At 31.6% G+C, this 23,758-nt stretch overlaps 3 protein-coding genes across 5 annotated transcripts; 1 reads left to right on the top strand and 2 right to left on the bottom strand.

Annotated features, from left to right (window-relative positions):
- Positions 1-2,174: 2,174 nt before the first annotated feature.
- Positions 2,175-3,865, bottom strand: LOC106798696 (mitochondrial import receptor subunit TOM5 homolog). Its single transcript, XM_026128629.2, has 2 exons — positions 3,686-3,865; positions 2,175-2,488 (listed from the first exon to the last, which is right to left on the bottom strand). Exons 1-2 carry the CDS (start codon positions 3,770-3,772, stop codon positions 2,411-2,413), a joined length of 165 nt encoding a protein of 54 aa, XP_025984414.1. The 5' UTR covers positions 3,773-3,865; the 3' UTR covers positions 2,175-2,410.
- A 2,100-nt stretch (positions 3,866-5,965) lies between these two features.
- On the bottom strand, positions 5,966-13,200 carry LOC100816288 (nuclear transport factor 2). 2 transcript variants are annotated; one of them, XM_003524556.5, is made up of 9 exons: positions 12,981-13,200; positions 11,983-12,168; positions 10,520-10,820; positions 10,193-10,425; positions 9,914-10,094; positions 9,555-9,676; positions 9,401-9,463; positions 6,731-6,794; positions 5,966-6,610 (listed from the first exon to the last, which is right to left on the bottom strand). In XM_003524556.5, exons 2-9 carry the CDS (start codon positions 12,166-12,168, stop codon positions 6,372-6,374), a joined length of 1,389 nt encoding a protein of 462 aa, XP_003524604.1. In that variant the 5' UTR covers positions 12,981-13,200; the 3' UTR covers positions 5,966-6,371. The 2 variants fall into 2 exon arrangements, with proteins under 2 accessions (XP_003524604.1, XP_014630901.1); XM_014775415.3 differs by lacking the exon at positions 12,981-13,200 and adding an exon at positions 12,835-12,957.
- Positions 13,201-17,075: 3,875 nt separating this feature from the next.
- On the top strand, positions 17,076-19,831 carry LOC100813454 (uncharacterized). Of its 2 annotated transcripts, XR_414153.3 has the most exons (3): positions 17,103-17,612; positions 19,205-19,319; positions 19,522-19,831. XR_414153.3 is itself a non-coding variant. In XM_003524550.4 (2 exons), the coding sequence occupies exon 1, from the start codon at positions 17,225-17,227 to the stop codon at positions 17,603-17,605; it is 381 nt and encodes a 126-aa protein (XP_003524598.1). In that variant the 5' UTR covers positions 17,076-17,224; the 3' UTR covers positions 17,606-17,612; positions 19,205-19,371. The 2 variants fall into 2 exon arrangements, 1 of the variants encoding a protein (XP_003524598.1); XM_003524550.4 differs by lacking the exon at positions 19,522-19,831 and having other exon boundaries at positions 17,076-17,612; positions 19,205-19,371.
- The last annotated feature ends 3,927 nt before the right edge of the window (positions 19,832-23,758 follow it).

Below are 23,758 nucleotides of genomic sequence, written 5' to 3'. Positions count from 1 at the left end.
TTCATGAAAAAAATTAGAAGCAAAAAGGTAAAATAAATTATACTAGTTATTTGTGACTTGTGAGAAACTTAATAACTGATATGTTAATATATGCAAAACTTATTTTCATGTATATGTAATATCATTATCAACTATTATTAATTGAAATTACTTACTTTATTCTTTAAAGTGAACAAAATCTAAATTTGAAAATTTACATTAAAGAAAAACGTGTTTATGAATAAATTTTGCCAAGAAATTATATTTCAAAATTAGACTTCAAACAATAAGTTTTTACCTAAGAATGATATTTTAAATTAAACAAATATGAAAACGTTTTGTAAATGTTTCAACATTAAACCTTGAAAGTTGAAAGAAATTATTCATTTATGAGTGTATTTGGATAAACTTTTCTAGAAGCATTTCTAAGATGATAAAATTAAATAAAAAAGAATAATAAATTTTTCTATAAGTTAAAATAACCTTTTCATTAGTTAATCATTAACTAATTTGTAGATGTTATCTCATCTTTTGAAGAAATTATATGAGAGAACTTCTACAAATTAACTAATGATTAACTAATTTTGAGCTCATTTTAATTTATCATGAAACTCATCTCATTTTTTTCTTTTACTCTTTTCTCTTAAAAATGTTTCTAAAAAAACTTGTTATATCTCATAAACTATCAACCTCATTGTTACATCATCAATTAATGTTATTACTTGACAACAAGCCTTAAAACAAAACAAAAATAAATAAAATTAGTAGAACTAAAATCAAAACAAAAATCTGTAAAAGTCTAAAACCAACGACCTCTATTTCATGGGAACAAAAGGTTATTTAAGCTTTTACTAATTTAGAGGTTGAATCATTACTTGTTGGCTTAATTGAAGAGGAGCAATTGCTTCCTGCACCTTTTTAAACTATCAAAATAAATCACATTATGAATTAATCTTTTTGAAATATAATGTAATTTTATATTTTGGATTAGACGAAAAGCAACCATAGAAGTGCAGAAAGTTTGCCTTGAAGAGGAACTAATTTGGACCATTATGCCGAATCATGCGTATTTGAGAATACATGGGCCTATCATACTTAATTGCGCCAAGTGTGTGTTTGATTCAACGCCCATAAGGTTACATTAGTACAAAATTTACTAAAATCTGTAAAATAAATCATACAAAATCAACTATTAGTTACTTTAGGAGTGACTTGCATCAACAACTCCACAACGTTGACATAAAAACGCTGTAAGACTCTAAAAAGATTCAGATCATGAAGTGTCTTAGCTTAGCAAGCAGCAGCCAAGCACACCCCTCAATATCTTCTTTCATGGCAGAACTTTAACAATAACACCCTTCATCATGGTTGGCACTAGGAGAACCACTACCAAGAAAAATAAGTTAAACAGTCGTAATAACCATTGATAGAAGAAATATATTCAAACTATTTTGTATGCGTTGTATGTACATACATCCCACATCCACTTAAACGTGTTTCACGTTCTATATGCACACTTAATGAACCGAGTCAACCATCTGTTTTGCACATTTAATAACTGTATATGACCTTGTAAATTGCCATTTTTAGGAACCGACTTATATATTTGCTCCTGAGTAAATAGTTCATCAACTAAGTGATAAAAATAAATTGTAATTTTTATATAATTAAAATTTTTATCCCAACTTTTATTATAATTATTTTATGTAAAATTAAATATGCATACTTAGTTAAGGATGATATCGGATAAAAATATACACAAATAATTAGATATATATTATTATTTTTTTTAATGTGAGAATCAAAGACACTGTTAAGAGATTTACAACTCACACACCCTTGCTCAACCAATTGAACTAAACCACCTTAACATATAAATTATTTTATACTACTATAGAAGACTGTTGTATTCTTTAAACCTTTATTATTGACTGGATTTAAATTAAAATAATAAAATTATGAATAAGATTCATTAAATAAGGAACAAAACCTCCACGAATTTCAACTAACAACAAAGTGTTATATGAAATACTTGCAAATTTTTAACCTTCATTAATCGGTGCAAAGCAGGGGATCATGCTAAGATAACAGCTTTGATTTGCAGCAGCAACAAATAATGATAATCAAAACTTCCTAGCAGATATTAGATTTTCTTTTTTGTACAGATGAGATTTGACCTAACACTTCCAAGAACATCGAAAATAGTTACTGTATTTCATATCCAACACATCTTAGCCAGAGTATGTGAGAATTTACTATTAAAGTAAACCCAATCGGAAAAGCATTGCCATCGTTCACCAAAAGCTTCAAACCAAAAAAACCACTTCATTTTCAAATTACTGATAAAAAGAAAGGGAAAAAAAGCATAAACATCATATTACTGGTAAAGTAGATAATAGTAACTCATGACAGACAACTAGTTCTTCTACTTTCAGATTGCCATAAGGTCACCATAGTTTCGCATAAGTAGTATTGATCCTGCGAACAATCCAGCAGCACGCAGCAATTTCTGCATGTGAAAAAACAGAAGAGAATCGACATACATTCTAAACTAAGTCAAGTTCCAAGATATAAACATGAATTAACAGGAACAAATACTTTTATAATTAAGTAAAACCTAAATAACAGTGAATAGCCGTAGCCCATTGCACAAGTCTTATTCATGTTCCTACCACCAACACTTAGTAGCAGCATTCATCTAACCTAAGCTCATGAGCAATCTTATTAACCAAAAGGTTCAACGGTTGGTTGTTCTATGTGAGAGGTTACAGCAGCTATTCACTACTCCTAGTCCTGGATAATCAATTTCTAGGTTTCATTGGTTCAATTGCATGTACTATAATTTCTACAATAATAAAAAAATCAGGCATCCTGTCTTGAGAGTTTCCTGGCAAAACTGATCACAACCAACAATGTTTCACATAAGAGAATGCCTGAATTCCTATGAAACTAAAGGGGATGCCATAGTCACTAAGGCACATAGAATAAGAGGATCAACATTTTCAAACCTTGAAAGCAACATAACAGATAAGGGTAACAGCTAGTCAGAGGAAGAAATATCCAAAAGTCACAAAATCATTAACACAACAACTCATAAAATTCAGACATGGGCATGTGCAAATGCAATCAACAGTTGTCTCAAAACCCACAACAATCCATAAAATAGTGATTTTCGAGTTCGATCAAGAACTAAAACTCCTTCATATAAGCATTCACACCAGCTGACAATGCCAACGGATTCAACACCACAACAAAGTATAAAATCATGGGTCGGTCACGGATCTATCATGTTGCAACGATGAATAAAATGGGAGGGAAATGACAACCCATCCCTTTTGCAAGCTAAAGGCACTCCCATATCACACACAAAAAAAAAAAATCAACCTTTTTTTTCCTTCGCACATTAAAAGAAAACACACAGAATAGCTCTCAAGTTTAGAAAGGATCTCATATTTTCATACATAGAACTGTAAAATTTCAAAATAGTAAATACATTGGAGCTATTGCTTTATCTCACTCTCCCTGTTACACAGAAAAAACAAGGCACCAACCTTAGCAATTCGATTTGATTATATAACAATCAAACTAAGCTATATTGAATAAATCACATATTAACATAAGCCAGAATCAAAGGGAAAAGGAACGAACGGAACGGGAGCGAATCGAATAGAAGAATACGAAAGAGGGTAAGAGAGAGAGGGGTTACCGCATTGAAGGCCCATTTCTCATCGTCATAGATTTGAGAATTAACGAAATCTTTGAGGTACTGAATCGAAATTACAGAGTCGGCCATTGGTGTGAGAGGAAAGGCGAAAACACTGCAACGAGATTTTGGTTTTAGGGCGAGGGCTAGGGTTCTGGGTTTTGCGTTTTCACGACTTTTGTTTTATAACTTTTATTTTTGTTGACTCGTGCAAGCGTGCCAAAACGCGCACCACTTTTTTTTTTTTCTTTCTTTCTTTCTTTCTTGGGCAAATATAATATATTTGATTTATTGTTTCAAATTAGACGATGAAAATTAACTAATTAATAAAGAAAACGGGCTTAGGATCCTATGGTGTTTAAAAAAAAAATCAACTACATGCAGTACTAATTCAATAACTTATAATAGAGGATATTATAAAAAAAAACTTATAATAGAGGTAAATTTTTAAATTTTTTATGGTTAAAATTTTTAATTTTAACTTTATTAAAGTAAGTAAATATATAAAGTAAGGAAAAAAAATCTTTGAAGTTCATTTAAAATTAGTTTAAAATTATAAAGTATTTCACTTCAAATTGAATGTTATTGTCTGCTTTGGAAGGAAGGACCTTAGGATTTGATATACAGGCAGGACGTGTAGTTAGTGTCCCAGCTATAAAAGATTGATTGTGTTCTAACTATAAAGAAAATAAACGTAATTCCAAACAGTCTATAATCCCTCGTGAAAAAACAATGGTTGAAATGAAATGAGGATTGTTATCAAATTATGTGTACTCAGAACTTAAGGTTAAATATTTTGTTTTTGGAGAAGCTTAAGGATAAATATTTATTTTATATAACTAAAATTTATAATAAATATATACTTGTAAATATATAAATTACATTTTAAATTTATGATAAAAAAATTATATTATGATATAAGGTTATTTTTAACTATTGATAATTTTTTTAAAAGATAAAAAAATTTAATTTAGAAATAAAGATTAAAAGAATAGATTGATAGAGATAAAATATTAAGAAAAATCTCTAAAACTATTATCGTTGAAAAGCAATACACATTTAAAAATATTTTCATTCAACAATTACTAATTAATCTAAAACAATCACATATCAATTAATAATCAGTTATATACAAGTTTACTTATAAATTAGTTTCTTAGTTTTAATTTTATAAGAAATATAATATGATCATGTATGCCAATTAAAAATGATATGCCGTATAAAAATATGTATACTTATTCAATACCAATTCAATCACAATTCAATGAAGTCACGAACGTCTTTACCAATGAAAGAATTGATTAAATATTTAAATACTATTATAAATACTAAAATTACGGACATAAGTATTTAGGAAATTAGGATATTAAAATAAACTTGGAATCATTAAAAATCAAAACAATTTTAATGTTTAATTACTCATATCTATATTTATATAAATTTTATCTTTTAATTCTTATACATAAAAATTTTCTTTTATAGTCTTTATACATACTATTTTAATCCATCTTAGTTTTTAGTGGCTATATGTTAAATGATATATATTAAATGGGATTAAAAAATGGTACATATAAAGACTAAGGATTTATAAATGGTATGTGTAAACACTAAACTAGATTATTTTAAGTACATACACTAAAAGTAAAGCTTGTTTCAGTAAAAAAAAAAAAAAAGGTAAAGCTGTGCAATTATAGGAACTCATTTTAATAATACTCAGTTCCTCCCTAAGTACCATATAGTAATTCTTGTTATGTGAGGATTCTAGCGTTTGCTTATTTGCTGCTATTTGGAGTTCGTCACAACAACTTGGACAAATTTTGGTAGGTCAAGTGTGAATCAATTCAACCTCCTTCCTTTTTATATATAAAAAAAATTGTATATATAAACTTTAATTTAAAGCAAAAATCTGTTTTCTTATAGTATTTAATAACATAATTATGTTTTTATTCCCCACAGCCAGCAATCAAGAGACTAAATCTCTTGAATGTTCGTTAATTTTTTCTATATGAAATCATCTCTTGAACATTTTTTATTGAATATTGCAACCCCTTTTTACAGAAAGAATAATTTGACTCTGAGAAGTGAGAACGAGTAAAGTAGTGTATTCACTCTTGATCTGAATCGGAACACCTAAAAAAATTAACCTATTTTAAATAAAGCTAAATACACCCTTGCTTTCTCCTGTTGAAAAAGCTAAAATATCATGAAAAAATGTCAACTAATAGTCTAATACCAATAAAGAGAACATGCACAAAGTCCTCTTACACTCATCCTAGGCTCATCGGTAAAAATCGTAGACAGTTTTCATTAAGTTTATGAAAAAAGGAAACAGAATTCACATAGTACCAATTTACATATAAACCTTCCACAACAGAGATCCGTGTAACAACTTAATCGCAGGAACACATCTAGCTCAATAACTCAGCAAAATGGAAGAAGGAAGAGAAGTGCATTGGTAATGGAAAAAAAAAATATATGAACTATCCAAAACACTTCTACAAGTACTAATGAACTCACTAATCTTCCATCGAATGATTGCACTGATGACAATCAGGAACCTGAACTTGTGCCTAAACAAAGGGAAAAGAAAAAGGTGTTTGGCTTCCTTTTCCTATAAAAAATAATCAACCCACGAGCTTCTTTTGTATTGTTTTGTTTGTCTTTTTCTTATTTAAATTAGCCAATATGATCATGCTGCTGAAGCTGATGGTGTAGAATTACGGTTCCCCACACCTTGACGTCCACCACCACGCCCACCTCCATTTTGATTTGGCCGTTGAGAACTCCTAGGTTGCCCTGAGAATTCTCCTTGGTTTCTGAATTCATTTCTGCTATAACCACGTCCACTGCCAAATTTCCCACGCGCTCTGAAACTGTCGCTTCGGAAACCACCTCTTCCTGAGTACCTCCCTCTCCCACTACCGCTGACTAGAATAAGAAGAAAAAGAGCATAATTAACATCTACTTGATAACCTTGGTTTAATCCCCATTAAATATGGATCATGTTTAACTTGACGTAAAAGTAAAAATGAAAATATATCAGTATACCTCGTGTAGTAGTTCTCTTTTCCTCAACAACAGCTTGTCGCTCACCAACAGTGATAGGTGAAGCCTGAAATTAGTTTTATCAAGATACTAGATCAGCATCCGTGCCAGGAAAAAGACCAAAACCAGAAAAAAAAAATGCAAATATTATCCCTCCTATTGTAATGAGAAGACTAAAAAGTAAGAAATGATACTACGTAGTGGGCACTGGTGTGAAAAGTAAGAATGGTAAATAGAAATCATGTGATTGCAGGTGAGATTATTGCCTAATTGATGGATACCAATGAAGCAAGAAGCCAAACAATGAACAGATGCCATGTGTCAGCAAGATGGACAGATTTAATATAAAATAGACAAGTATATCATGAAGATGCTTCAAAATTAAGTGAAATACCTGATAACTGTTCCTATCTGCAGGGTACAAATAAGAATTCAACACCCACAAATTCTCTAGTTATTTATATTATTTTAAAAAAGTGAATATTGTAAGTAATATCTTTGCCAAACCGCAAGTGACGGCAAAACAGATACTTAATGCTGGACCTGTAGGTTTCTATATCCTTTAAAAAGACAAGCAAAAAATCTATTGTTGGACCAGTAATCTAACAGCTAAAGTACAAATCCACAACAGCTCAAATCCTACTTGGTCCCATCTATATAAGTAGTCTACATACAGTTAAAGGGCAGCACAGTACAAAGCTACTTCCTCAAAACCTCAACAGAGTCCCTATCAGGGGTGCATGCTGCCTTATTTTATTTCTATTTTCTACATTGGAAAAAGCCAATGGAATCCATGGTTTCATATCACAGTTAGACAAGGTTAAAGTCATTTGAACCTATCACCAAAAATTCATAGGGCCCAGAACAATAATAGTGAACTTATATGTTATGTACTGCAATGACAGCATTGTAGATAATTTTCAAATTATATGACAAATTATCTGCATCTTCTTACCTATAAAAAAAAAGAGAGAAAATGCATCACAAGGAGAAGACACACAACAGAGAGAAGATAAGTTTAGGATCGAATGTCTCAGAAAGAGAGTTGAAGTGGAGAGGACACACAATCATGTGAGAAGAACACTATTACTAGAGGCTTTAGAAAGAGTTGAAGTGGAGAGGACACACAATCATGTGAGAAGAACACTATAAATAGAGGCTTTAGTTAGAAAAGTGGATTAAATGGAACATAACCCAATTAAAGGTGTAGAGGAAAACCTATTGAAAATTTGACTTGTAGAGCCCAATGATGTCCATTGATCCATATAGGCAACCCCATCTAGTAATACAGGGCTTAGTTGTTTTTCTTGTTTTTGTTTAATAAGTTTCTATTCGAGAAAATGGAAGCATATTTTTCTTCAGAGACAAACATATTCTATTTCCCAATAAACATACTAAGGCAATGGCGTATCCATTTTCCAATCAAACAAAATGCTTCCTAACACCAAACGGAATTTTGTGAATGAGTACCATTACTGACTAGCCATCCTACTTTCATCCCCTTCAGCATGTTATGCTTATTTTAACTGCAATGGCATTTTAGTCATGACTTTCATCACTGTCCCACCATGACAATAAACTTCTTCAACTACGACTCATCATTATCTATCATTATGCTGCTGTAACCATCCTAATCAACTTGTCAACATCTGACTCCTCAACCACCCAACCCAAACATCGGCTCAATGACTTATTTACTGAGTACTGGTGTCACCATTAGTGCCACATCACAACCAATTATCGCATTCTAAAAAACAAGCCGTTTCATCCACCTGTGCTGCTACTGCAACTTTATTGCAACACTGTTTCCCAATCATTTTCTAGATTACCATTATACCAAGCACCCAGCCAGCTTGAGATGACTGGAAACAAATGGGAAGGAAATATTTTTTTAAAATAAAAGTTTTATAAGAAAAAGACGGTAGTGGAGCATATCAATTAAGGATAACTTATGGTCCTGATAGAAACAGGATTACTCAAAAACCAAAAAAAAATGAGAAACAAAAAGACACTGCAGGCTAAAACAAGCCTTAACTTCCTAAGTTTGAGTCAAGTACTTGTACCTGCAACCAAAACCAAACTTGAGTTGTCATGGATAACATATCAAACAGTGATGTTTGAGAAGACAAAATATGACAGTTTGTCAAAGAAACATCAGTGACATGACAAATAAAAGTGTGATTGGGCATCTTAATCTAAACAGACATATCTTCTCAAATGCTTTGCAATCATAAGATCCATTTATGTCTTTCACAAAACTATTACGACACAAACATCCTCAATAAACATCTAACAAGATCACCTATATACTAAACAGAGAAAATAATCCCATTTCCAAAATGCATTCATATATTGCTTTAATCAGATTTCTAGAAAGACCTTCCAGTTTAGAAGCAGGCACAATTTTTTATGAGCAAAAGATGCAGAACATACTCTATTCCTGAACATTCCAGCCCCAGAACTGCTCCAATCAGAAGCTGAACCTTGGGAATTACAGGCAACATTGCTACAAGCTAATGCTAATCTGTACCACTACCAATTAACTAAAAGTATTCTAAAAGATATAAAAACTTTTAATCTTATGGGCATCAACAAACAGACACTTCCTCCATGACCAAATAAACAAACAACAGTGCAGAACTACAAAATCAACAGTTCAACATTGCCCTGTACCTCAAGTGCACTGTGCATGGAACTCAATTCTTCAAATTCAACAAAGCCAAAACAGAATCCGTGCTGCAAGAAGCCAAAAATATAATATAGCTCATAAGCTTGCCTCAGAAAATGCTTAGATAATTTGAAAATGCAGACAGTAATATCCACGGACCTTGCTACTTCTAACTTGGATACCACCATGCTTAATAGGACCGAATTTCTTAAAGACTTCTTCAAGTTGTTCAACTGTTGCATTAAATGGCAAGTTCCGTATGTATATGGAGTGACCTTCAGCTGTTAAAAGTACAGAACAAATCAATTGATTTTCAAACTAGAATTTAATGCACCAGTATATTATAAATTCTATCAACCATTTTTCCTCCTTTTCTTTAATGTATTTGTTTTGATCTCTTCTGCTCACAAGTCATTTTTAGATGAAACAAGCCAAGGGGAAAAACGTGTCTAGATCACAGTTGACTGGTCTGAAAAAGAAAATGGCTGTCAATCATGTCAATGAGCACTAATGTATACCTTCTTCATGAACATCACTGCTCCCAGATGCATTATCACTACTAGGAGCTAATGCCTCAGGCGCAGGAGTTGATTTGGCATTGGCAGTAGTAGGCAATTGTTCACTGGATTTAGCATATGCTATTCTTGCAGCTCGGCTGGGAACATAGACATGACCAGATGCTACATGACTTTTCATTACCTTCATGTAAATGAAAATCATTAATTTAATGAATGTAAAGGAGCAGAAGAGTAGCACAAGGCAAGAATATATATATATATATATAAGGACAAACTCACAATGGCTGCATATGATCTCCTTGGTGCATCATCCGGGACAGCAGAAGTTGAATCATCAACAGTAACAATATCATTCTGACTTAAATCAGTAGGGGGTTCAGCAACCTCTTCATCAATAACTGATCCTTCTTCCTCATCCTGAGGATGATAAACTTCAGCACCATTATTAAGGTTCTCACCCTCTGCCAAAGTTGCAGTGTCTTCCACAAGATGTTTGAGAGCATGCAGATCCTCTAGAAACATGGAAGAAGCAATTATGAATTGAGGTTTAAGTAAAACAAATAACTGTTGTGTGTGTGTGTGTGTGTGGAGAAAAATCATGCTAACCTGATTCTGGCTCGTGCACTGCCTCAGCATTTTCATTGATGACACTTACTGTGGAAGAATTTAACTGAGGTGTGTCATTCTCCTCAATGAACCTAAAGACGTCATTTAAGACATAATATCCTTTTTCTTGTGGAGCCAGAAAGAATGTCTGTGAGAACTTCCTTCTCACATTATCCTTCCCAGTTAAGCATCCAGTTACTAAAACTATCACACCTCCCTTATGTGACTCCTGAGCATCTGCAGTTTTTATTTCTGCTGTATAATCTTCATATTTCAGGGAAATAATCTTTTCATGGATTTCCTGATCCAACAGTCAGGTAAGGAAATTCTTCAGAAACCAAACCATTAGTAGGAAGCTTCCAAGGGAGTACAAATGTCAAACACAAACTAGACATATTGTGTGACAAATGTATTTAGCAAGGGAGTAAGCATGTTATCACATCACAATAGTATTTAGCTATGTATACCGAAAAGAATGAATTTTGCCTTAGGTGGATTAGGGATGTATGAAGAAAAGTGGTATGGTACACACCCCAATTAATAGAGTAGATTAGATGGATGGTAGTCCTATCACTAGAGGTAGAGGGAGATCAGGAGAAATTATATCCAAACAATTAAGGATTTAGTGGTTAATGGTTTGCCTAAGACATGGTTCACAATACAACTTTACGACGTTGTTTGATCCAAGTAGCCAACTTCACCTGGTAGAAAAAGACTTGGTTGTTGTAGATTGTTGTTGTTGGAGAGGGCAAAACACTCTCAGCAATTGTTAAGCTAAATATGTTAAGAGACCAATAAGTTTAGCCAAATGACAGAACTGTTCATATAATCGATAAATGGATGTTTAGTTATTGCTCTTTCAATATGATTGAAACAGGTAACAAGACTCAACTCAAGATGGGCTGGTATGGTAGTTATCATCTAGCATAGACAAATTGTAAAGAATCCATACTGCAAAGCTAGATAATGACTAAATTGCATTTTGAGGAAGAACTATGAAGTATAGATAAACCTAGCCTAAATATCACGATACTAGGACAGAAAGTAAATTGATTAATATAAGGACACAGTCATCAGTTCAATAATCTTAAATCCAAAGCTACAAATCCATAACAGTTGAACCACAATTCAAGTCATTTGGTGGTTTCTGTTTGATAGATGCAATTTTTTAATTTCAGTCATTATGTAGCTAAATAGGGACCTGATTTATAATTTATAAATAATGCCAAGACAAAATGCATAATATGTGATATGTTGAAAATAACTATTTTCAAAATGGTTACGATATCTACTTCCAAAGAGTTCATAGCGATTCCATTGCATTCTGTCTCTTCATATCTTTCACAATTTCTAAAATGTTTATTTGGATAACTATTCTAGATGCTGTTGGATGTAAACGACGTACGTTATTATAATCAAAGAAGTGAACTACACATGCATAACCTGGTAGATTAGAGACTTACTTGTACAGTTGTCACAGTTGTCATCACACCATTGCTGTCTGATCTGGTTAAGAAACTTGAATCCTGATAAAATCTGTGCACCAATTCTGGGGATTGGTGCAGAATGTGATAATATTGCTCCACAAAGGCGTTGCCGACAACTTGAGCACTGGGAGTAGTGGGAGGGATTGTTTCCGGCATTGCCATCTGCAATTTTAAATTTACATTAATGTAAAGCTGAAAAAATCATTAACGACGGATAAATCTTGTTTGTGGAAAGCATGAGAAATATTTCAGCTTGCCCTGCTATGCCCCACTCCCATCTCAAATTAACCAAAGAATTTGCATAACATATATGTCATAAAAAAAGGACCAAACAAAATCCTTTTAAAAAAATAGTGTAAAAAAAACTCTCTTAAAAAGCTGCAAAAAAATCTCAAAATAAACCAATCCAAAAAGACACTCGGTGTGTTGAAATCATAATTTAGTGTGAAAGCAATTGCGAAGAGTCAGATCAGAACCTACAAATAGAGTGGAAAACACAAATGTAGGGTGCAGAGATGAAACTTCACATTTACTAAGTATCAAGTGTGAGGACTTTAGTGTAAATTTATAACAGTATATAAGTGCTTACGTAATATAACACCCTAATCAAGCCACTAGAGAACAGTAAAATCATGATCCTAATCCAGAAACATGGAACATTGGATCAGCAAAGCAATTATACACAATTTAGAAGTGGAAAACCCCACAAATCATGAGAATTATAAAGTCCTAGTAAAAACCCTAAACAAAATCAAAGTCTACATCAGAACCATGCGAAACTGAGAATTTAAAAAAGTGGGAAAAGGCTGGAACAACAAAATAGCGTACATCCTTGGACCTAAACGACGCAGTATTGACAGATCAGGTAGCAAGCAAGCTGCTATTGCTAGTGCTAAACAAAAGCATAACTGAAAAACTAGAGTATCCGACAATTACTACGAGGAAGGAGTTGATGAGAACACCCACGTGCGTACCTGATTGGTGGAAGACACACGATTTACGAAGAGAGAGAGAGTGAGAGATCGAACAGGACAGAGTCCTTGAAGGGCGTGGGAAGTGAGAGAGAGTAAAGATTCTGAAGCTTATTTTGTGTTGTGTTCGGATTCGGAGATCACAATTCACAAGAGATGATGATGACTCCCGCTGTTGCTTTTTCCTTTTTTTCTAAGATGCCTTTCCCACGTTTTATTATCTACTATATTTGGTGTATAAATACTTCTCTCAATACAGTCAGTCACTTTTATTGGTTAAAATTTAATATAAACTACAAAATCATACATGTACCCCAAAAAAGTATAAATATAACTAAAAAACTACAAAATCATAAATAAGGTTCGTTAAATAAGGATTGAGATTCGGGTAATTTTATAATCTTTAACAAACTTTAATTAATAATAAACAGTGTGTAGCAAATGTTATTGACATTCTTAATTTGTTATATGAATAATACTATATCTTCTTATTAATCCACTTATAAATCCTCTTCCTATTTTATAAATAAAGTTTTAAATAAAAAAAATAGTACATGTAATATATTGATAATGTAAAAGACATTTAATATTTATAGAGTAAGAGGATTAATAGGAAAATAGTGTAAGATTTTGAATTATTTTTGTTACATTATTTTATCAGCTCCTCAAAACACTCAATATATTCTGCCTATTAAAAATTACTCATTATTTTATTTTTGATTCATGCATCATGTTAAACTCACATAAAAATAATGAACTCACAGTAATTTTTTTATTCGAGATAAAAACTATTAAAAATCAAACTTTACATTTTACCCAAATAATAAAAATACAAGTATAAAATATGATAGTGTCTAACTTTTCACTAGTTAACAATAATAATAATAGTAATAATCTAATTTAGCTTCTAAACTTAAATTATTTATTTTTAAAAAATAAGATTAATCAAACTCATATTTCATAATTCCAGGAGACCTTTCTCTATGCATTTAAATTAAATTCATATTTTTTATTCATGTGAGGAGCAAATGTGAAGTCGAAAATTTGATTTCTTGTCACTCTCGTTGCATTTTCTATGAGTGGTTGACGCGTATTAAGTAATAACTTTAATTTTTATATGATATGATAGGTAGCCCAGCATTTGCTCTTGGAGTGTTATTACAGGTATTATTAATAATTAATAATATAATGAAAGCACTGTTTTGAATTTTGCCTTGACCATCGAGCACAATTATACTAATATAATATAACCAAAATGGGTCTTGACTTAGCTAAGGCTTGTTTGGATTGAAATTATAACTAAGGTAGTGACGTAGTGCGTGCGTATTTATAGCACAAATGATGCAGGGATGCTTGCAACTTACATTTTGATGTTCATTAGAGTGTCTCCAGACCCGTTAAGTTATTTATTTTTAGATACTGTTACTTTCTTTTCTTTTCTCTTTTTACCATTAGAGATAATTATGTGTCATATTGAATGACTTAAAGTTAAGTTTATGAATAAAAAAATATTTTATTATTATTTAAGAAAATAATTTAAGATTATATCATTAGAATAAAATATAAATAAATGGATAAATTATGATATGATATTATACGGATCAATTAATAAGATAAAAAAAACTTAAAATAAATTACTTAAATTAAGTCCATTAGAAATACTCTCTGGAATAAAAATGAAGCATGCTAATCAATAATCTTACGTGAACTGCTCCTTAATTTCATTTGGATAAAATTGACTTTTAGTATCACTTTATAATTAAAATTATACTTTTGTCTCAATAATTAATTTCAACTTTAAATATTGACTTTTATTATACGGATTATAAAAACAAAAATTTAATATTCATAAAAAATAATATGAAAACACTTTTTTTTTGTCTTTAATACGAAAACACTTAAGAAACTACAGTTAACATTATTCATTTTCATTTTTATCTAATATAATTTATTATTAAATTTTTTAACAAAGTGTTAATTTCCAAACCTTAAAAAATGTTAATTGGAGAGTAAAAGAGGTGAAACATATTAATTATCACTAAGGATGCAACAAATTGTTTGATTACCTAATTTTGGTGACAAAGATAACAACATTAAGAAAGGGTCAATGTGATACCCCAATTTCATCGTTATTTATATTCTTGCTTTTCCACTGTTGTTGTCGCAAAGCAGAGAATAAAAAATCCTTTGTGTTTAAGATGTAGTAATGCTCGTATGTAGATTGTAGATTTAATGGGAAAAAGGTAAAAAAAAAAAAGAATTAAAGAAAAGAGTATCATCGTTCACAATATTAAAAGCATACATTAAACAAATTTCAATTTAAAAAAATCCATTGATCAATGATCAAGAGGTTAGTGACGTTGAGGGTGAATATAAGAACACTTACATGGATGATAAAGAGGATGAAGGAGAATAGGTGGTTATTAAAAAGTTAAACCAGTAGAAATCTTATTATATCTCATATTTTTATTTCATTAGAGTGGTAAAAATGAGTTGAACATGTCGGATCAATTCATTTTGACAAGTTTAATTAGGATTTTTAAACTATTAACTCACATCAATCGTTTCATTTTGACCTTTTTAAAAAACAGATTAAGAGAAAATAAGACGGATTAATTTAACAATCAATTTAAAAGAATTAATAGTTATTTTGATATTTTATACATATATTTGTTAATTTTAATTAATTTTTTTTATCTAAATAAATTATTATTCAAAATTTAAGACAATACATTCAATTTTAGTAAGTATTTATTAGTTAATGTTTATAAAAGATAAAATTAATTAAAGTATATTTATTATTATTATTTTTAATATTTTATTTTTGGTGGATGAACATGACAAAAAAAAGATAGATTGACATTTTAAACTTATATATGAAATATAAGATAGGACAAATCAATTCGTTAGTGATGGAATGAACGGAATAAATCAATCCATTTTGTCATCCTATATTTCAATCGTTAGAAACTTAGCCAAATTTAAGCTAGATAGACAATATGAAAATATTTTTAGAGGTTTTGGAAAAAATTCTATAATAATATTCCATTTTATAAAAGTGTTGCAACTAATGCCCTTTTATAATAAGGTCCTGTTCAACCTATATTCTTACAATACAGTAACTAGGTCATAATTCGTATCCACATGATAAAAATAAATTAATTAATATAAAGGAGTTGTAGCTCTTATCTCCCATTTTTTTCTTTTATTTTCTTTGCTTTTAATTATTTTATTTTCCATCATTAATAGGAAGGAACATTCAAGGTAATAACATTCGAGGAGCATCAGCAGAGGCTGGACTGTGTTCTGCATAGACCAATACTGCAACTGTTTAGTGATGTGTGGTCATATCATGGCCATTAGCTTTAATTAAAATAATATAAAGACTATATCACAATACTAAGGTTCGAATACTGGTCCTCAACGGCACTTAGGACGTGCTAGCCACTATAACGCCAACATTGAATAGTAATTTGTATACAAACAATAATATATAAGATTTCAATATTTATGTTAGTTATACTAATTCAACTAATAACCCACATGTTCAACTAATGACTCATTAGTATCTTGACTGATCTAATTTTAATAATACTGATGGGTTTTTTTTCACTTTCTTTCACTTTTCTTAACATTAACAAGAGTGCTTTGACAAAATTTGGGAAAGATGGATTCTCATTTTTTATCTCTTTCTTATTTTTATTTATTTCATTTTCTACATTCTGTTATTTATATGTATATATTTTTTTTATTTTCCTTTGTGATAGGGAGCATCTCATATAGGAAATTTTTTTAGTTTTTCAGTAATCATAGGTTAGAAAACTTAATTTTTCATGTTTATATCAGTTTTTAAAAAATAACATCGTGAGAAATGATGTTTTTTCATGAATGTTTTCTAATCAGTCTCTCCTTAAAAATTTCTCACAGCAAAGGTGAACATCTTACTTTCTCAATTAATTTTTTTAATTACAGTAAAAATATCATCTTTTTTTATTTAATTATTTAATATGGTAAAATTAGTAGATAATTTTTTGATTCCTAGACCAACCAAACAAAGTTTACTTATTGTTAAAAAACATGATTTCTAGACTTCATATTTTCAGAAATGAATTTTTTTTTCACGTACCAAACTTTCCATAAGTTTATTTCACAAATTGTATTGTTTCATTTTCATTTAACTTTATTTTAGCTAAACTCATAAATAGTAAATGGTTCCTTGATTTGAGAAAGAAAAAAACCCAGTTGGTATGGCGAAATCGGCGTCGAATTCTGTGATGCAGACCCTGAAGCGGTTCATGAAGAAGCCATGGGAGATCACGGGCCCGTGCGCGGGCCCCGAGTACAAATCCGCATTACCCTTGGCCGTGGAGTACCGCCTCAGCTGCCCCGCCACCGTCAAGGAGAAGCCCATCATCCCCAACTCCCTCCCGGAGACCGTCTACGACATCAAGTACTTCACCCGCGACCAGCGCCGCAACCGCCCTCCCATCCGACGCACCGTTTTGAAGAATCCCGATGTCGAAAAGCTCATGAAGGAGCAGACCTTCGCCTTCTCCGACTTCCCTCCCGTTTATCTCAACTCCATCGTCGAGGAGGACATTAACGCTCGCGGTGGCGGATACCAGTGACTGACAGGTCAACTTTCTTCCCCCCTCCCCATTTCTGTTTCTTAGGGTTTTTGTGTTTGCGAGATTAAAATTTAGAAGCTATTAGGTTAATCAGAAGCTGTATGGTTTAATAATCAGACCTGAGAATTATATAGCCTCCACGATCTCTCTGAGGCACCATTCCATGACCTAGTGTTTGGGTTATGGAGTTGTTCAACTTAATACCAACTTTTTTCTTCTTCTTAGATTTCAATATATTTTGTGACATGGATTAACAATATGATTTTTCCAATGCTAGTCCTTTACGCTTTAAGTATCATCCTTTGTTAGCAACAAACTCCGTTTGGGAAAGTACATGTTAGAAGATAAATGAAATTCAAGAAGAAAGCTCTGTTACATGAGCAAGATCTCTGCAAGTGTATTGCTCCCCAAACAGGGCTAGAGCAACAACAAAAATCAAATTTTGGGAAGATTGGAAGAGTTAGTTCAAGAAATCTCATAGGAAAATAATGTTTTTTTAGGAGGGGATTTGAATGGTCCTTTGTGCAGCCTGAAATGATGGAAGAGGTGCTGGATTTTGTTTTTTTTGGGTGGTGATAGCAGCCTGAATGATGGCCTCATAGGCTCATAGCCACTATGTTTAACATTCCATTTGAATTCCTGCTTGGCGTTCCTTTTGTTCTGATTTAGAGATAGTTTATGAAATTTCATAATTTTCTCCCATCAGAATGATAATAGGGTTTGAAGCACCCTTCATTCTTCGAAGAAGGATGCACTATGTTGCACTGTTTGCATCTTCCAACATTGGCTGCTGATGCGTCTTCTGGTGAAAGCCTTGCTTCTTCAGCAGCTCAATGTTATCTGGCAGCTCTTTAACCTCTGTTGAGTCTGTGCCTCCTTCGGTTCATAGTTCATACTGGCACTATGCCCATTTCTTGCAGCAATTTCCTCTCTTCAACAATTCCGTCCTTTTTTCTGTTTCTTCTTCTGTGAGACAACCTCTGTTCATTCTCTTTGGTGCAGTCAAGGCGTCATCTCAGTCACATCCAGCCCAGGTGCCCAGCGGAGCACCTGATCCTCTGCATTAGTCTCTTGTTGTTGTTGACTTGTTAAATATGCCTTATATTGGTGGTGATTGTGTATAGATTATTACTTTTGATTATTAATAATGATGTCTTTAATTTTTTTCTCCATCATTTCATATGTGTGGTATAAATTACCTTTTCCCCATTATCTTCAGTGTAGTGGTCATCCTACTATCTGCTTTCCACTATAGTGTTTTTGAGTTGGTGGCTCTGCTCTGCTATCCAGATTAATAATCCGGTCTAAATGAACACAAAAGAAAGAAAACTACAGTGCACTACTTGTAGTATGCACCTGCTATCATATTAGAAAGAAAACTGTCCCATTTTGAGGTACTAGTTGTGTTTCTGCACTAGTGTAATACCATTCTTATTAGGATTATATATTCTTTTAGTATAGAAAAAAGAAAAAGAAATAGAAATCATTCTTACGGTGCTTGGATTCTGCTACTTGATCTTATAACTATAGTGCACTGATAGTAGTATACACGTGCCATCTTAACTCTGTTTGAAACTATCTTTGACTGCTTATGGCCAGGTTTGTGCTATTGTGGGATGACATTATTGGCCCTGTCAACTGTCTGTATTTTGTCAATGGAAAGGTCTGAATAGTCTTTATCACATACCTGTAACGACCATCCAAATTTAAAGAGGTGTGTAAACATTTTATATCAATAAATTGTTGCTGTCTGGAGTTAAATTTAACTATTGTTTACTTATTTTTGAATGTGGGATCAAAAAGTAAATTGATTCAATGACTTGATAATGGTTAAATTGAATAATTTCTCCCAAAATTTTCCCTGCTTATTTTGATTAGTAGTGAAGCTTTTGATTATCATTTCAAAATTTCTTCAGGGCAACTAGACGGAGCATGCAGCTTACTCATCTTGGAAATGAAATCCATATTTTGTTTAAAGCTTTATTTTTGTTAGAGCTATAAAATCGTGCCTTCACCTAAGAGCTTTATTAGCTTTTCACAAATTTTGTTTATAATTTGGTGGTATCAAATTCTCTGTCGCGTCTATTCTTCTTAGTAGAAGTTTGAATTTAAGATGGGGCGGGCCTATACAATGTCCATGTTTCAGACTCGGCTCTTGTGTGGGAGGTGTTAGCCATAAAATAAAACTATTCACGAGTCTTGAATAAGAGCTTTATTATTTTGGAAGAGTTGTTTGTTGATACCTGATATCATATCATGTCTTGGCATGGTGACGAGGTGATCTAGCCATCTGCCCAAACTTTTTCAAGTAAGCCAAATTAACCCAAATACTAATAGCCATCATCGTCATTTTTTAAACCAGAAAACACCTCTTATAAACTATCAATTAATCTCATCAAAACACTTCTCACCGAGAAGTCAAACAAAGACAAAACAAACTATCTGTGCCATGTTGTCTGGGATTCAACCTAAAACAATATCTTTTTTTTTTTTTTACGTCAACCTAAAACAATATCAGAAAGAACTTCAAGAAGCAGGAACATTACAAACGCCAGAGTAGAAACCCAACCTAAACAATAGCATTGGCAACTCTTGCAATCCTCGGCCAGAGATTAGCACACTCCTTCCCAATTGGACCAGTGATAGTAGATCCTTTCATTTCACCCTTGGGATTCACTGTGACCCAACATAATCTTCGAAATGCATGTAAAACGCCATCCTTTCTGTGCCATGGCCTGTGCTGAAGGACGATGACAACAGGCAACACCTTACGGAGATCAGGCTTTCCCTTCTTGACGGTGGCCATGGCCGTGTTGCAGACGCAACTGGTTCAGCCTTCCCTTGACTCCCTTCACCAATATGATGTAGAGGTGTCGAACTTGAATTTTCAGCAACTAACCTTTTTTAGTGGGTATTCAACTAGTTGAACATTTGCTGTGTTTACAAACTACCTTAAATGTTGCTGTTTTAGTTATCTCAGATTTCATGGTGTTTTAACATTTTTTGTAAGCTCTCAAGCCTCAACCTACCTTTTAAAGATATATAACAAGGCAGCCAGCAAAATCTTTGATAATCTTGCAATGAGTTAATATCCTCTTTTGCATACTTGGTCCTGTCACCCTTTAAGTAAGAAAAGAAACGCATGAATTATTTTTAGCAATACCCGAGTTGCCTCGTCTGTCAAGCAACTGATTTTCCACCATTAACAGGCCCAAGATCACGGAAAGATGACTTTATTAATTAGTAATATAATCAAAATAGTACATATAAATGAGGTAATTTTTATCTAATGAGTTTACTTTCGTAGTTTATTAACTTTTCTGAGGGTTATACAATTTGCAAAAGGATAGGCACGCACAATTAAAAAGATTCCAGCGTAATTGTTAATGGCACATTTTTTTGGATGCACATGTAACTTGAAAGGGACAACAAAAGCATATATGTCACTCAAATAATTATATATATACGATGCCAGCGGATGTTAATTCTGTCATGTCCCTATCTAACCATAATTGTTCACGTAGAACAGCTCTAGCTACATAAGAATGTAACATTAGTTAGAAGACTTACCATGGAGTCTGGTCTATTTCATATAATGTAGATCTTATATATATATATATATATATATATATATATATATATATATATATATATATATATCAAAATTATTTATTTTGAAAATTATTCGAGATGGTCCTTTTATATTATCTATTTGACTATAGTTCTTCTGTGATTGTATGCTAATGAAATTGGCTTAATGGCTTTAGCAATTCAATACTATCCAACAAAAATGCAACATAGAGGCTTAGTTTCAAATTCAATGAAACGTCTGAGAAATGTGATTACTGTTGCCTGTTGGGTAGCTTAGGTAGTTCAGTAGCTTGTTCCATACTGAACATCTATAAGCTTTGCTTACTCTTTTTGCAATTGCGTGCCGCTTGATTTGGACCGCATCCATTATTGTTCTTCTTGTCCTTTTTATATGATTGTGGGGTGTGTCATTTTTATACAGTATCAGTATGTAATTGTTTTTCTTGGTAAATGAATCAACTAATCATCTTTTAGATGACGATTAATACATTACGACACTGAATGCATCTCGACTTGAGGGTTGGTCGCAATTAAGGAAATTTATTACTCATTTTATTTAGGAGGTCTTTTGTTACAGTAATGTTTTCATAGGTGTAATTTTTTATTTTTTATTTTTACTTTTATAGACCATAAGTTTATTTTATGAGAGACGATTTAGTTTAAATGATGTAAGATCATTATAGCCGATAGCCAATGAATTTAATTACTCTTCAAATATCTAATATTAATTCAAATATAGGACGGGGTCACACTCAAAATTATTAATTAAACTAAAATAATTTCATATTAATTGATATACACATAAAAAATATATAGTGTGTAATAAGTATTTGTGTATGCTAACTCTTGGATGAGTGCATTTGAAGTGTTTTTATTTTTATTTTTTTGGGCTACATATAATTTGAAGTTTGGAATCATGGAAATGTAATGTGAAACATATTTTGAATAATTTTTTTATTAGACTATATATTTGGATTTCTTAGAACATTTACAACATAATTATTTATGTGACTTGTTAAAAATAAGATGCGTCATTTAACAATTTTTGTTGTTGGATCATTAACATGTCGTTTCTTATACAAGCCTCATTCTTTATATAAGCAATGTTACCTTAACTATTTTTTATCAATAAAAAAGTATTTTCTAAGCCAAAAATCGACAGAAAAAAGAGAAAAACTAAGTTAAACACTCACTTTATCAACTTTAGTATTAAAGTAAATTTTTGTATAAAATTCTCAAATTTATATGATATTATAGGACAAAAAATTAAGACAAATAACCTATTTAAGCAACTATGCATTGTTGACGTTGTTATGTAAAGTTTTCATTACATTAAATGTATTATAACCACATTAAGAGCATCTAGAACATGGTTGCTTACGTGAGGTACTTCAAAATAAGATGTGTTGCTTAACAAAAATAATCATTGGAGCATTTGACGTGACACTCTTATATATGTCCCATTGCTTTAATATATATATATATATATATATATATATATATATATATATATATATATATATATATATATATATATATATATATATATATATATATATAGTACCATTGGGTTCCACTAATTTATTATAAGATAGACTAAAATATATTTTTGTCTTTATAAAATTAAAAAAAGTTCAATTTTTATTCTTATACAATTTTTTTTACCTTTTTAGTTCTCATAAAATTAAAATATATCATAATTTGATTGAGTTAGGATCAATTAAAATCGGACCTACATGTTAAATGAATGTAAATTTAATTTTACATGTATCTAGTTCTTAAGTGAACATTAATTAAATACGTAGGTTTAACTTTAACTGACCTAATTCTTAACCAAAGTAGGATATTTTAATTTTAAAAGAATTAAAAATGCACAAATTTTTTGTAGGGACAAAAATATGTCATTTCCAATTTTATAAAGAAAAAAACATAGTTTATTCTTTAAGATAAACAACCATACAATGTAAATGCTTTAAGCATGTTAGTAATGACAGTGGTTAATTCAATATTTTTTTGAGTGTTGTACTGTAACTTCAATATTTTATAGTAATGTAACTATAAACTATTGTGTGTTAGTAGACTTTAATTTTCTTTTTTTCATTTTTTAAATTTTAAGCGGACTAATCCTCCAACTCACCCATAAGTGAGGGGGGTTATATATATATCCTCCAACTCACTTATCCAAAGCACATGCCAACATGCCTCAAGTCATTTTTGGTAGAGTGGTGGTAGGATAGGTTAAAATGGAGCAAATTGACCCATTTTGTTAACTCTACTTGCTTCACATATAGTTACACACTATTAATTGTAAATAGAAACAGTGTTAGGTATATACTATGTTGAAAGCTAATGGGTACTTCCTTTGTGACCGAATTTGCACCTACTTGGGTCACCACTGCTTTAGTCGCAAAATGAATTGTTGAGTTGTGTAAATGACAATTTATGTTATTAATGACTAAATCGGTTGCAGTTTCTGATTGATACTTTCGGTCTCTAAATTTGGTGGCTAACTCATGATTTTCTAGTAGTGTTATAAGCCAAAAAAATTGATTTCACACTTCT

Source organism: Glycine max, chromosome 5, assembly GCF_000004515.6.
Source record: "Glycine max cultivar Williams 82 chromosome 5, Glycine_max_v4.0, whole genome shotgun sequence".
Classification (NCBI taxonomy): domain Eukaryota; kingdom Viridiplantae; phylum Streptophyta; class Magnoliopsida; order Fabales; family Fabaceae; genus Glycine; species Glycine max.
This window is presented reverse-complemented; position numbering and strand designations above follow the sequence as displayed.

Bases quoted from the DNA above. Each gene is read 5' to 3' on its own strand.
- LOC106798696 (XM_026128629.2), bottom strand. From the start codon at position 3,772: ATGGCCGACTCTGTAATTTCGATTCAGTACCTCAAAGATTTCGTTAAT. The intron at 2,489-3,685 runs GTAACCCCTCTC...TTTCACATGCAG, and splicing joins AGAAATGGGCCTTCAATGCG to AAATTGCTGCGTGCTGCTGG.
- LOC100816288 (XM_003524556.5), bottom strand. From the start codon at position 12,168: ATGGCAATGCCGGAAACAATCCCTCCCACTACTCCCAGTGCTCAAGTT. The intron at 9,677-9,913 runs GTATACATTAGT...TACTTTTAACAG, and splicing joins CAGTGATGTTCATGAAGAAG to CTGAAGGTCACTCCATATAC. The intron at 6,795-9,400 runs GTACAGGGCAAT...AACTAATTTCAG, and splicing joins CCATGCACAGTGCACTTGAG to GCTTCACCTATCACTGTTGG.
- LOC100813454 (XM_003524550.4), top strand. From the start codon at position 17,225: ATGGCGAAATCGGCGTCGAATTCTGTGATGCAGACCCTGAAGCGGTTC.